General features: G+C 38.2%; 1 protein-coding gene across 9 annotated transcripts in view; it reads left to right on the top strand.

Moving 5' to 3' along the window:
• The window catches only part of ABLIM2 (actin binding LIM protein family member 2), a 130,482-nt gene extending 121,438 nt beyond the window's left edge, over window positions 1-9,044 (top strand). For all 9 annotated transcript variants that reach the window (XM_059469946.1, XM_059469944.1, XM_059469940.1 and 6 more), the window contains one exon: window positions 7,297-9,044. In XM_059469946.1, the coding sequence (XP_059325929.1) occupies window positions 7,297-7,410 (114 nt within the window). In that variant the 3' untranslated portion in view covers window positions 7,411-9,044. The remainder of the gene's footprint in view (window positions 1-7,296) is intronic.
• Window positions 9,045-14,364: the final 5,320 nt, after the last annotated feature.

Genomic DNA, 14,364 nt, shown 5'->3' with positions numbered 1-14,364 from the left:
ATTTCTTTTGTGGTCACAGGCTGGTAGTTTTGAAAGCCAATATAGTTATGTTTGGAAACCATGTTGGAAACCATTTGGAAACCATGTTTTCATTTGATTTCCTTATCTTAATGTATCTTAGCTTTTTTTTAGCTGTTCCTTTTGAATGTCAAGGCTTGAAAGCATTATCCATTCATGCCTATCAAATGCAGTAGAAGGTAAATTATTACACTTTTTGTTTGAGCCTGTTCCTTCTTTGTTTAACTGAGACAATTGCTAAGGAAAAAGAACTCTGGAATGTCAAGTAGCAAACTTTCATTTGCCACCTTGTTCTCCTATAAACAGAAATGAGAGATTTAAACATGGGTGTGGTCTTACTTGAACAGAGCACTCACTTTAAATCAAACATGCTCCTGGAACTGCTTGTCTGGATTTGCTTTAGGGATAACATTTTTTCCACTACTTTTCATTCAACAATAACCCTGGGTTCCAGCCATTTGGGCTTCAACAATTTTAGGACTTGTTTCCAGTAACTGAGGCTGAATTTTTAAGAGCCCAAGCTCCTGGATGTCATTCATGCAAGTAGCATTGTGTGTTCCACCTCCTCTGGAGCTCAGATGGGGAAAATGAGAGCAAGACTGGACTGCTGTGTGTTTTTCAGTTTGCAGTTTGGGGCTGGGTTTGAGGTTACAGGCTGACTTCACAATAAAGCTCATAACCTGGGGTGGAAAAGTGTTGGTCACTGACTTCAGCAGAACTATTTCACACTGTTAAACTTGAAAAATACATGGGTGGTGGTTCTCATTCTAGGCATGTGCTTGTGTTGTGATCAGTGATGCATGTTTATATCAGATTTCAAAGCCTTTTACAAAAGAAGCCGTTATAAAATGAAAGTACACATTAGAATTGATGGGATATGATGTGAAAAGTAATTTCTGTGTGAGTGGAAACACTGTAGGAGTGAACAGAGATTAGATATAGAACATTTATATCACAGGTGCACTTAAGTCCAAACTAAGGGAAGCTGCAAAATCTGCTTTAAGAATAAGGTATTTTTTGCCTAAAACAAATGAAATTTTTGAAACTCATTGTCTTCTTTATAATTTCATAATTTATTATGGATGCTAAGTTGGTTTTTTTAATTTATGATTTATTTTCTTAATTATACAGAATTTTTTAGCAGCAATCAGCTGGAGGCAATGCCTTATGTCAATGAAAAAGCTCATTTGAATGACAGGATGGTGGCATAGATTATCATCAGAGATACTCTGTGTGTATGCTATTTAGATAATATGTTCATATACCTGAGAAAAATACATTGTCCCAGATTTTTGTACCTTTATGGATGATTCAGCTGGGCAAAATCCTGGCTGTCCAGTGCTCCCACACAAGATTTTCTGTGTGCCTTGTGATGCTTCCCAGGAGGTTAGAATGGCAGCACCCTGCAGTGGTAGTGTAGAGGGGAATGCAGCTTCTCTAGGAGACTTCATGGTACCCTGAAATTCTGAATGAGAAAAAGCCCCAGATCCAGGAGCCTTGCAGAGGTGCTTGGGGTGACATGGGCATGGGGAAGGGTCTCAGACTCCTTTCCTCACGGCTCATATTTCACTGCTTTCCCTGGGAACCCCTCTGGGCACCCACGTTGCTGCTTGGAGGGGGATCTGCAGCTCCTGCAAGGCTTGGCTGCACAAGGGCTCCACTATTTGTTACCAATAATTGCCCTTACCTGGGGTGACTGCAGGTGCCTTATCCTCTGATCAGCAGAGCTGCCCTAGTGATCCTTTGATACCTTTTAAAGTTCATTAGGTGCAATTCATGCCATTTCTTAACTTTCCCTCCCCAATCACATAATTACTTAATAGTTTCAAATATTTATTGAGCATGAAGCTTAATTAGGCTGTAGATGAGCATAACATTCAATACTCCCTTGGGAATGTGGGGCATGGCTAATTACAGCTTTGTAATTAGCCATGCAGCAGGCTTAGAAGAAACCTCTGAAAAGCCTGCTGAGCCCCAGCAGTGAAACAGAAAGAGGGGTGAAGAGTGCAAACCTTGTGAAAGCAAAATGAGGATTCAAAAGTCAATAGAAAAAAAAATTCCAGCAAATTTTGATTGGCCATCTGAAAGTTTTATTTGGGCTAACCTTGGGAAGCATGAGAGAAGGGAGTGGAAGGGCAGTGAAGAAGACAAAAACTGGAGAAGGGAAGAAGCTATTATCTTCTAAGTGTTGAAATACTTCTACAGTCCTGAGTCTTACTATAGGAAAAGCTTGTGCTCCAACTTGAAGAGCTGAGGCTTGGTTATTTACATGAATGCTCACTTGAATAAGCCTTTCTCAATAAATCCCTGTTTATTTTGAGTATTTCTCATACTGAAATCTCTGGAGAAGATCCTGTAGCTTTTATTTCTGGATTATGTGAATCAGAAGTTGGAAGTGTTGCAAGGATTTTGAATAAAAACGAATTGGAGGAGACAGCTACTTAAAATTTCACTCTGTAGAACAGAGTGCACAGAAGTGCCTCAGAGAGACTGGCTGAAAGAGTCACCACAGATTGAAGCAAAGGCAGTGTGGTGCTCAGCTGTCATTTCCTATTGATACAGCAAAACAAAGAGCAAAAGAGAAACAAACCTGACGTTTTAAATTCCTCTAGGATTTAGGACCTTGTTTTTTCTGGTCTTCAACTCCTCACCTGCTGCCATCCATTGAGTTCTTTCATTGGCTCAATTTTTTTTTTATTTCATGATGAAGTAGGATATCCTCTGAGCTTCCTACATCAGCAGGTTTGCACATGAGGACTCCCATCCAATTACTGACACAGAATAGGGATGCCTGTGAAGCCCCCCCTGGTCACCAGGTACTGCAGGATGGCTGCAGGTGAACTGCAATTTTATCTTCCTGTGACTTATTCATACTAATGCCACATTCCTAAGTGTTGGTGTTGGCTGGGGTCACTTTATTCACAGTGGCTAGTATGGGGCTGTGTTTTGGATTTGTGCTGAACACAGGGTTGATAACATAGAGATGTTTTTTGTTATTGCTGAGCAGAGCTTACACAGAGCCCAAACCCTTTTCTGCTTTCCACCCTCCTCTCTGGCAGGGGAGTTGGAGGTCAGTGGGAGGCTGGGAGGAGACACAGCCAGGACAGGTGACCCAAAGTGACAAATGGGATATTCCAGACCATGTGACATCATGCTCAGTGTATAAGTGGGGGGTGGAGGGAAGGGGGAACATTTGGAGTTTTTGTCTTCCTAAGTAGCTGCTGTGCGTGATGGGCCCTGCTCTCTTGGAGATGGCTGAGATGGCTCTCTTGGACCTGCCTGCCCGTGGGAAGCAGTGAATTAATTCCTTGTTTTGCTTTGCTTGTGTGTGTGGCTTTTTCTTTCGCTATTAAACTGTCTTTATCTCAACACATGAGTTTTCCAGCTTTCAGTCTTCCAATTCTTTCCTTGATCCCAGTAGTGGGGGAGTGAGTGAATGGCTGTGTGGGTTGCCAGCTGCAGTGAAACCATGACACTATGTATTGGTTTTGAGCATCTCTGAATTTCATTGAGAGCTAAATTATTCTTGGGGAAAAGAAATCTCATTGAACTAAATAAAAATTATAACTCTATTTAGAATTATTACTGGCTTTTTAGCAGACCACAGAAATAGAGACAAGCCTCATTAATTGATAGTGAAAAGCACCACTTCTTTCTGAGATAACACTGTGGAGCAAGTATTTGAATGTGCAATTAATTACTTTTGTTCTGAGAGAGTGAAAAATGAGGTCATGTCTGTACTGCTCATTTTCATGTTTGTGTTTCACAGAGGATGAGGATTTTCTGTTCTAGTGGTTGCAATGCAGTGCAGAGGTTTAGCTCAGCCCTTGCTTAGTTCTGTGTATCCTAATAAAAGCCTCAGATTAATACAATGTTATCAAAACAACATGATGCCATAGTCCTTTCTTATTGTAGCAATATCACACTTAACTATATCACAAAAGCTGATATTCTAGTTCTCTGACTATAGCAGTCATCATAGTGAAGAATCATCTTTAAATTGCTTACCTTATCTTTTAGCAAGGTTTTCAGGTAGCACCATGTTAACATCATTATGTAGCTTCCAAAATGACCTCACTGACATGCAGTGAGTTGAGAGTGTGGGCAGAACAGGACCTTCTCTTCTCTCCTCAGTGTCTGCAACGTGCCCAGCCTTGCTGTTGATGCAGAGCAGAGAAGGAGATTGAGTTAAGCTGCCTGAATATGGCCAAACTGTCACAAAGGGAATTAGGAATCCCTTTCTAGCACACTGTAAAACACCCAGACTTCCTATGTAAACAAGGCCAACTCTAGTAAAAAAACAAAAAAGGAATGAGTGTTGCTTTTACTAGTAAGTTTGGCCATTCCTTCCTTTAATAGCCCAGTGATGCATTATTAACATAGCTGGATATTTTAAGCTGATCTATTACTGAAAAAATAAAAAGGAAATTATGTTTTTGGCCTTGTAAAGTATAGCTTCACCCATATTCTCTCATAGCTCAAGATGAATATATTTCATATTCCCTGCTCATAGTTTTCAATTTCCCTTCTTTTGTTTCACTAATGAGAAAAAGGTAACGCTTCAGTTAAGGCAAATTAAAATTCCAGTAGCTGAGAAGAAAGATTAATCAGCCCAGGATTTCTTACTGGTGCATTTTTTCTGCCTTCAGGTTTGGGAAGAGCTCTAGGTTTTAAAGCTTTAAGAAAAGCTGTTAGAAAAGTCCCAACAATAGTGGAGGCAAAATGTAGCATCACATATACATAGAAAAGTGTGACCATAAACTTCTGACACTGGTGCATTCCCCTGGTATTTAGACCCTTCAAATATTTGTAGATATTACCATATTTTACCTTAGTCATCATTTGGCTGAGCTTAGACATACTCAGGCCTTTTAGTGTTTCCTAATAAATCAAACTGCAGCCCATGATTACTTTAGTTGCTTTTATCTGAAGCTTTGCCAGTTTGATGACATCTTTCTGGGACCAAGGTTTTATTCCAAATTTGAAGACAGAACTTAAGTCGTCGCTGCTTCTAGGGTCAGTCCCAAATCTAAAGTCCATGGTGCTAAAGAAGGATATGGTGAAAGCTTCTAAGATGCAGGGACAGCAGCAGGAAATATGTTATACTGGCATTCTCAGAGTTCAGACCAAAGGGAAAATGTTCCCTTCTACCAGAATTATTTTTGCATGTGAAAAAAAGCCTTGATGGAATAAGAAACTGCTAATGTGGAAGTCAGTTTGTGAGTCCTTGAGGTGAGGGTATATGGGGAAGAAAATTAAAAGCAAAGAAACTGTCTACTTGAATGGATGTGGAAATAAGTGAGTTTTTGCTTTTCCCATCTTAGTCACTTTGTCTCTGGGCTGGAAGCTGTCACCTGCTTTTGGACCAGGCAGCACCAAATGAGACCTTCTGTAAGGAGGAACAAATGGTGCTGTTATAAAACAAAACTGAGGTATAAGAGATAGAAAACGATGCAAAGAATGAAGGTGGTGTCATCTGAGCACAGGCAGAGGAGCACAGTGCCCAGCTGATTAATTCTGCCTTGGATAGATGCATGTGGATGGGAAGCTCACTGAGCCTGAGGGCAAAGCAAAAGGATAAATGGCAAAGTACAACATTGGAGAGGGAAGGGGGAATTGCCCAGCTTGTGCTGAGATGGGTGGCAGCTTCATTAGGAGGGGAAGGTGCAGCAAATGTTTGGCACTCTGGAGGAAAAGGGTCATTTAGGGCTTCTTGAGTTCTCTTCCACTGACCTTCAGTACTGGAACAGATCTAATGAGACACCATAACAGTTTCTCATAATATAAAAATTACCTCAGGAAAAGAAAAATGGTGAAAACACAGTCCTTTTAAAGTTTTATGTTATTTTCTATGGTTTTGGAAGATTGGCAAGGTAGCTTTACCTGCAAGGTTATATAGGCTTTCTCATTTTCTGAGTAAGAACTACAGTTTGCCACTGCTTTCTCCTGAGTGAGTCTTAAGTCTTCTCCACAACATAGGAAGTAAAATAAAATATTTCACATCCAGACTTCTTTTTCATCCCTACAGCCTACAGACATGTTCCTTGCTGTGGGAAGTTGCTAAACTTACTTGCATTTGTCCACTGGATTACCAGAAAAATATTCTAAAAAACCAATGCAGAGAGAAGTTATTTTTTCTTTCTGAGCCAAATAGAATTAAATTCTGTCAGTGAGAGATTGTTTCTAGAATACATTTGTCAGATGTTGCTCATTTCCATGTGAAAAATTATCTCCTTTGCTAAATATGCATGGTGTGTTTGTTCCATGCTATGAGCAGGGCTTATGGTGGGTTGCTGTCATTTGTCAAATGAAAAGTGAAGGCTCAGTTCCAAGATCTTAGTCACTGTTGTTCTGAATATGTGGAATCTCAAGGGAAAAAAACAAGTCCTGTTTAAAAAAACCAAGTCTGTCCTTTCTTAAGAAACAAGAACCCATGGTAACCATTCGAAGTAATTATATATAATTACTCCTTACAAACAATTTCTCTAGTTTTCTTGAGTAAATTACATTACAAAGATGAAGTCTTTGTTGGTAAATGGAAAGTGAAATTTTGCTTCTAAATTCATTCACATATTTACCTTTTCTACCTTCTCAGTGTGGATGCTAATAATTGCTAGGGAATTGTTATCCTACCTCCTTCCAGTTCTTTATGTTGGATTTCTTCCCTTTTTCTCATCTCTTTTTTTTTTTTTTTTAATATTATAGCATGAAAACATCAAATAGGAGCGTATTTCTTGACATTTAAAAATCCCCTACTTTATCCAGCCTGAACTTCTGACTAGAGTCTCTCCCCATGGATAAGCACATTTTGGATTTCAGAATTTAGCAGTATGCTCTCTCCTTAGTTACAAGGTTGCTATTAGTGGGCCAGTGTGGTGTCCAGTGCTCTCATTAAAGATCAAGGCAAAACAAATCCAACTCTGAAATTGCATTGTTATCAATCTCTTTAAAGTCCTGGAATAACTTCAATTTGTCTCAGTATGCCCTGTCATCAGACACCCTGGATAAACATACTTTCTCCCAAAAACCATAGCTTCTGTTCAGTTAGAACTATATTGAAAAGATTACATCTTTTTAAAAGTCACTACTGCCATCAATAATTTCATTTCCCAGCTACTCTGAGCTCATTTGGTTTCAATGCAGTCTTTTCCAGAAACAATTTTGGAATTTAAATGCAAACCCTAATGCATTATTTTGTGGTGTGTTTTAAAACTTAGGGCAGAAATATTCCTGTGCACAGACAAGCTTAATGATATCTTTTGTATTTTCATTTTCAAGAGGCATTTGTCCCCTGAAGAGTTCCAGGAAGTCTTCAAAATGAGTATTGAGGAATTTGATCGTCTGGCACTTTGGAAGCGGAATGACCTGAAGAAAAAGGCCCTGCTTTTCTAAACCCTCCCGGATAAAATATGTGCTTAATCAAAACAAAAATAGTCTTGCCAGAACTATCACATGCACTTGCTGTTGAACCATTGTCCAGCTTCATTGTGTTAGTATTTGTCGGGGAAACACAACAGATTAGATGGTAATGTGTTGGGATACAGAGAATTTGCTTATCTTGCATTTCCAGCTGGTTTTGTCAGTAACTCCTGGTCCTACCCAGTTTACAATGTGCAAAAAAATCTAGCTTTAAATTTATTGTTGCTTGCATTCGTTGCTTGATGCAAATGGAAATTCTGAAAGGAAGAGAAAAAAGTGTAGCTGTACACAGGAAATGCATCCAACATTTTGTTCCATTCAGTTTTATAATGCAATTTTTACAAAACCAAGTAAGTAATTATAGAAATTTGCCAGTGGGGGATCAGATGCTGTTAAAAATATGGTAAAAGCCAAAGAAAAGCATATCCGCAAGCAATTACTGCAATTGTTTATCTGTGGTACTTTTTAAGAATGAAAGCAGAAATATGGAAGCACCTTAATTCTACTTCTTATATTTAAACACAGTGTACTCTTTAAAAGATCATATTTGTCTAGAAGGTAACTAGCTATCTTTAATTACAACACCAGAGTTTTTATTTTATTAAGAATATATTGTGACATAAAACAGTTATAATGACTAAAATGTATACAGACCTATAAGATTTAGTTCCATTCATCAGGAAAACTGAAGCCTTATACAAAACTGGTTGAAGAGTGTATTGTGCCAGTTGACTGTTTTCCTGTTAGCCTGGGGTGTTTGAAGAATGGTTTTTTTACATTTCATGCTGATAAAATACCATGTAATCTTAATTACTATGTAGATAGATATATCTATCTATAAAAGAATTATTTTCATTAATATGTGTCCTAAGTGAAGGCATTCTTACTTTCTCAACTTTCCATCTTTACACAGTAAGCCATGAGAACTGTGATGGCATTTGGTAATGGAAATGGAACAGTTCAGCATAAAATGTAACAAAAAAAAGCTTGGTGTGCTCTATCAGTAATACAGACAATTAGAATCAAATCCATAAAACCCTCATGCATTACTATTTGCATGTTTCTGTACAAGTCAATTTGAAAAAAAACTAACTATGTGATACTGGTGCAGTACCTTGAAACTATCTTAAATAACAAGCAAAGCTAACAAAATCTAAGCATTTGATATAAGTGTTAGACCTTAATATCTCTTCCAGCTGAAAGACTGTATTAAATTTAATAGTTTCATTTGGTCAGAGGTATGGTTGCTGACAAAGAATGTTTTAAAGTGAGTTGCTAGTTTTTTGTGATACTAAATGAGCATTACAAAAAGTACATTTTTCAGCCATGTGTCAGTATTCTGCATTTTTACTGCCTTGGATGTTTGTACTCACCTCCTAGTTCACTATGTCTTTTCGCATTTCTTTAAGGTAACTGGTTAATATATGCACTACAACACACTATTTCAACTGACCCAGCATTGGAAAAATCATAGCATTGAACATGCCTTCTTCCAACTAACTTTCAAAGTCCATGCTGTTGGAAATAAATATTTTCTCATTACCTAAATGTTTTGTCTGATGATACAAATGTTTAAAAAAATTCATTAAAACAAAGACATTACTGAATGACTTCGCTAATGTGTGTATAATTTTTTAGATCATATTGCTGCTCTGGATAGGGTCTTCCCATTATGTTAATGTAAATAATATCTAATTTGCATTGTTTGCTCACCGAGGAGAGCATTGAGGGTACCTCTGAATGTCAAGTTACTGTAAAGTTGGTCTTGATTTAAACAATCAAGCAGCTGTCACATCTCAGCAAGCAGAATTTGCTTCACTGGTGATGTACAGAACCACCAGCCTGTGTAGGGAATCATTAACCAGTGTCAAAGGAGAGTTCCCAATCACATGTAGAGAACCCATCCATAATGCACTCCAACCTCAGAGTAGCTTGTTGCATTATTTTGTGAAAACTGGCAGCCCACTGAAGTGGGCCAATCCAAAATGTGACCAGCAGGGTCCATTGCAACTATGAAAAACTAAATCTGGGAGAACAATTGGTTGGAGAACTATGATGAGGAAGTTTGACATTGGCAATGACCACTCTTCTCTAAATTCACACGTCCCTGGGACATCATATGGATTACAGGCATCTTCTCATTGATTAAGAAAATCTCAGGTTGATCAAAGAAATCCATGTATCAGTGCAGATCAGATTCAGTATGGATTTTCATAAATTATTTGAAATTTTCTTAACCACAGCAGCTTTTGTACTGGTATAGGATTCAACCTATGCTGTAAGGAAAAAGTGCATTACTGAGCACCATGGGCAATCAACTGCTCTACTGTTTTGTGCACCAGCAGATGTGTTTGTGAGTGATGGTGAGGATGGTGAGCTCATGTGAGCTGTTTGACCCATTTACACTGTTTTGAGACAGTTCATCTCTTGTAATGTCAAGCCTTTAAAGTGTCTCTTGAAGGTCTTTGTCCTACCTGAGCTAAATCAGGTACAACTCTTGCTTTTCATACCCCCATCTAGAGTTTTTAGCTCACAAGCATCAGTTCTTACCATAATGCCCAACTCTATTAGGAGTTGTCCCCCTTCCTCTTTCTATATTTACAGATTCCTTTATCATTCTGTGCTTCCTTTTATGGTCAGTGAAGAGAAAAAAAACTTCATTCACATCCTAATGTTCAAAATGCAAGATGAATTGCCCTATCATATTGCTGTCCACTGAATATAAAGAAGGCAATGCCTCTGCAGAAGTACACATTGCAGGCTACCTAATCTTGGATGAAATTAATTCTATACCTACAGTCTATTGAGGGAAATAAGCCAGTTTTTACCAATTGGTAGAATACCAGTCTTAAAACCACTGGCAGTTCATAGACCATGTTACCAAATCCCTCTCCAGCAATCAGGAAAATACTTTGAGTTGCACAGATCTCACAAAACTCCCTAACACAGTAATTTTTTATGCTCATTATACTATTCAGTAAACAGGCATGCATTCAATGCCAAACACGCAAAAATGTTTTAGAAGACAGTCAGTTTATCAACTTACGTTCCTACTACCAGCCAAAACCAAAAAGGAATTTTGGCTTCCATACACAAAACCTTTGCTGACTTTAGATGAACAAGTACTCTTGTGTGTCCTTATTTCATTTCCATGAAGTTTGGATGGTCTGTAGGTGTCTGTTCCGAGCAAAGGTGGCACAGCTCGGTAAGCTGTTCGTTTTTTCACGTTATACATGCCAGTGTATCACCCTATATTTAAAGCATCTACTGTCATATGGTGCAGTGACCTATTCAGTTATGCTCTCCAGCCTACCTAAATTCACATTTACAGTATGATATTGTGTGCTGGATTTGGCACCAGCTAAATGTACCAGTGTAAAAGGACCTTAAAGTGAGCAGCATTGTAATTTACTTCACTAAGTTGTCTGTACATCACCTAAACTCCATAAACCATAGTATACCAGAGAATACAAGATTCCTGTTTCTAAAATCTTATCATGTTTTCCCTGTTTAAAAATTGCAAATTTTAACTTCAGGCATGTTGGTTTTTTTTCAGGAACTTTGAGTGTCTAATTAAATGTGGATAGGCTGACATGTGGGTAGTAAATATTCAGGTTTATTTTAATAGGGTTCCATATGCTAATCTTACGTAGGATTATGAAATGGAAAAGGCATTCAGAGTAATGAGATAAGACTTTGCCAGAATGTTCCATCTGATAGTGTGGTCTGGTGTTGGCAGTAAAAAACTGAGTCTCAACAAATCATAGGCTGTTTTTCAGATAATGCTCTTTAGGGTTATTAAGTTACTGTTCTGTAGTCTTGTTTTCAAGGTCATGCTGCCTTTCAGCATTTTTGTAAGTATGGATATGGCTATGAAGCTCAAAAGGATCAATATAGCTCTTGGAGAAACTTATTTTGATATGTATACAAGAAGCAGGGGAATTCTGTCAGAGACTTCATTTTCATTCTTGGATCTCAGCTGTATGTCTCAGCTGCTCATGTCAGCCCTATGTATGACCTAATTCTCACCTCATGTATTTTAAAGAAGACATGTCTCAAACTCAGCAATGAAAGAGACAGCATTTCATCATCACAGTCTTTGAGACAAAGGAATATGTGGGATTTTGTGCTTGCTGAAGGAATATCTTACCAACAATTCCAGCTAGGAAACCAGGCATGCCAGGTTACCATTATAGCTGTCTGAGAAGGCTGGACATTTTTGTCTGACCTTCTGCTATTTCTTCTCCTCATGGTTCAGGGGAGAACTCTGAAACCTGTAATTGCAGAAACAAGAAAATGCATAGTTGTGAGACAGTAGCTGGAATCTAATAACCATCTGAGGCAAGGCTAATTTTACATGGGCAAAAAAGATATGGTCCAGACCAAGAGAGATGCCTGGTCTTACATTCCACATTTTGATTTTAAGAAGCCATCTATTTGACATTTCCCCAGTGTGACCAAGACAGACCAATTATTTTACTAACTTTTTCACATATCTGCAGGAAAATGCTGTTCTGTTATTTGCAGATGAGCTGGATTAGATCCCAGGCACTTCTGTCTGGCACTCAACTCTGGCGAATAATCTTCAGAGTGTCCTTACATTCATATTCTTCTGCCCCTTTGATTTGTGTGTGAGAAAAAGGACAGGATCATTTTATAAGCTTCCTAAGACCTCAACTGACCTTTGACCAATGTGATTACTTGATAGGTTACAGTTGTGGCTACCATTTTTTTCATATATCTTGAGTATCTCAAAAATAAAAAAAAAAAAGATGGCTGTTATTAATATCAGAATGACAGGTGTGACTCTCTTGTACATGTAAATTTATACTGAGGCTTGCATCCCCTCATCATATCCAAGCTGCCTCTGAGGTATGAGTAAATCCTTAAAGGCTCATAGGAGATGCTGGCTCAGGCTTTTGGAGTCTTTGTATCCCTTCTCACTGTTTCTAGTCTGTGAAGAGCCATGTTAGAAAAGGTGGTACTCAGTCAAAGTACATGGCCATGAAAAGCAAGATCTCAGTAGTTTTAACTCCCAGGTGATGAAGCACCCTCAGCAAATTGCAGTTTGTTGTGTTACTGCAGCAGCTTGTTACTCCCTCCTCACAACCACCATCTCTGTGAGTTACAGCTCAGAGAAGTGAGTTCTAAATGCTGCTACTTTTCATGATTTAGGACATTTTTCCTCCTTCCCCTTGGTGTTTGACATCTGTGCCCACAGGTAAGCAGGTGGGTTCCGTGTTTGTGATGCTTGGACAGACGTCTGCAGCACCCAGGCTGTTGGGACAGCCAGTCCTTCCCTACCAGTCTGGACAAGCAGCAGCTCCAGAGGGATCAGGAGGAAACCAAAACCAGGCAAAAGCATCCTGTCCCACACAGGTAAATGTATCCCAATCTGGGCATTAGTGTCCCAGCTATTATGTATTTACCTTTTGTTAGAAGTCTGGATTCCGTTGATTTCTGGTTTTCAGTCTGGTTACATTTGTGTCATGGATGATTTGCTGTTGATCTGTTTTTTCCATTTGCTATCATACATTCTTTTATTACATCCTCTACCTTGTCTATCCACTAAAAATTGCAAAATGTTTATTTCTTTTGAGATTAAAACATTTCCCATTGTACCCTGTGGTCAGGAATGGTCTGGCAGGATAAAGGCTTCCTATTTGCCATTTACATCAAGAACGATATAATTTTTTTTTTTGGGGGGGGGGGGTAGGTGGGGAAGAAGAAAACTGAGAATGTCTTTGACTTTTTTTATTACAAGTCTACATTACATTATGCTGATGCCTTGCTTGACCTAACCTCACTCTTACAAATTGCTGGGGTTTTTTTTCCATTCAAGTGGACCTGATTCTGAACTCTGACATGAGTCATTGTTATTTCTACTGCTATAAATTTTTTTCTATTAACTGATAATTAAGAAAGCACCATGATTGATAGCAGATGAAACAACTGAGGTTGTTAATGGTGTGTCTGAACTTCCTTTCAGTGCTCTGACCTGGAATAATTCATTTGAGGAACAGGGTTAAAATTCATGTGACTTGACAATTTTGCTAGTCAGACTTTAGAAAAAAAATTCTCTCAAGTTATGGTTGTGGAGCATAAACACTTTGAGCTCCCCATTTTTTCCCAATTTTATACTAGACATTTTTCATCTGACAATTAGTTTTTGACAGATGGAAGTGCCAGGAGGACTGTATGAGTTGCTGTATAAGGACCAAATTCTTCAAATTGCATTTCTTTTTCTTAATCCCTTTTTCAGAATGATAACTGATTATTTTTATAGTGCAATCAAAGACTACTGAAATAATTTACTCCATTTTAAATGGCACAGGAGACAAATACAAAATAGAAGCTAAAATTTATCTTTCAATAAGATTCCATTTTTGGCCCAATGTTGCTTGAATTCAAAGAAAGCAGGGGCAAGGAAGCAAGACTTAGAGGAAATCTTCCCCTATTGTATTCCACTTTCATATAAAAATCTAAATTCATAAGAAGCAAAATTAAAAGAATAGGATTTTTTTTCAAGTTAGTAATACCCAAAGGCAGAGCTACTTTACAGAGATTCTGAGGGTTTAATATCCATTTAATAAAAGGATGTTAGCATAGTATTTTGAAAATGTCAGTAACTAAATGCTAATCCCACTGAAATCACTGGCACTCGTACCTGCACAGAGCGAAAGGTCAGGTTATACACAACTTCTTCCAAAACTCAAATCACAAGGAAGGATTGTTTGCCTATGTTTAGTTCAAACAGCAGAATATAAGTAGAAAGTAACTATTTTTACCTGCACAATAAGGTTCTATAAAATGTATATTCTCCTTTTTTTACATGTTCCTTCTTTTGCCCTGATTCAAAATCAAGAACCTAATTTAAGGTACTTACATCTCTGTGAATTTACTTGCAGATGGTTTTGTTACACAGAT

Source organism: Ammospiza nelsoni, chromosome 4 (genome assembly GCF_027579445.1).
Source record: "Ammospiza nelsoni isolate bAmmNel1 chromosome 4, bAmmNel1.pri, whole genome shotgun sequence".
NCBI lineage: Eukaryota > Metazoa > Chordata > Aves > Passeriformes > Passerellidae > Ammospiza > Ammospiza nelsoni.
The sequence above is the reverse complement of the archived record's forward strand: the minus strand, read 5'-3'. Positions and strand labels throughout refer to the sequence as shown.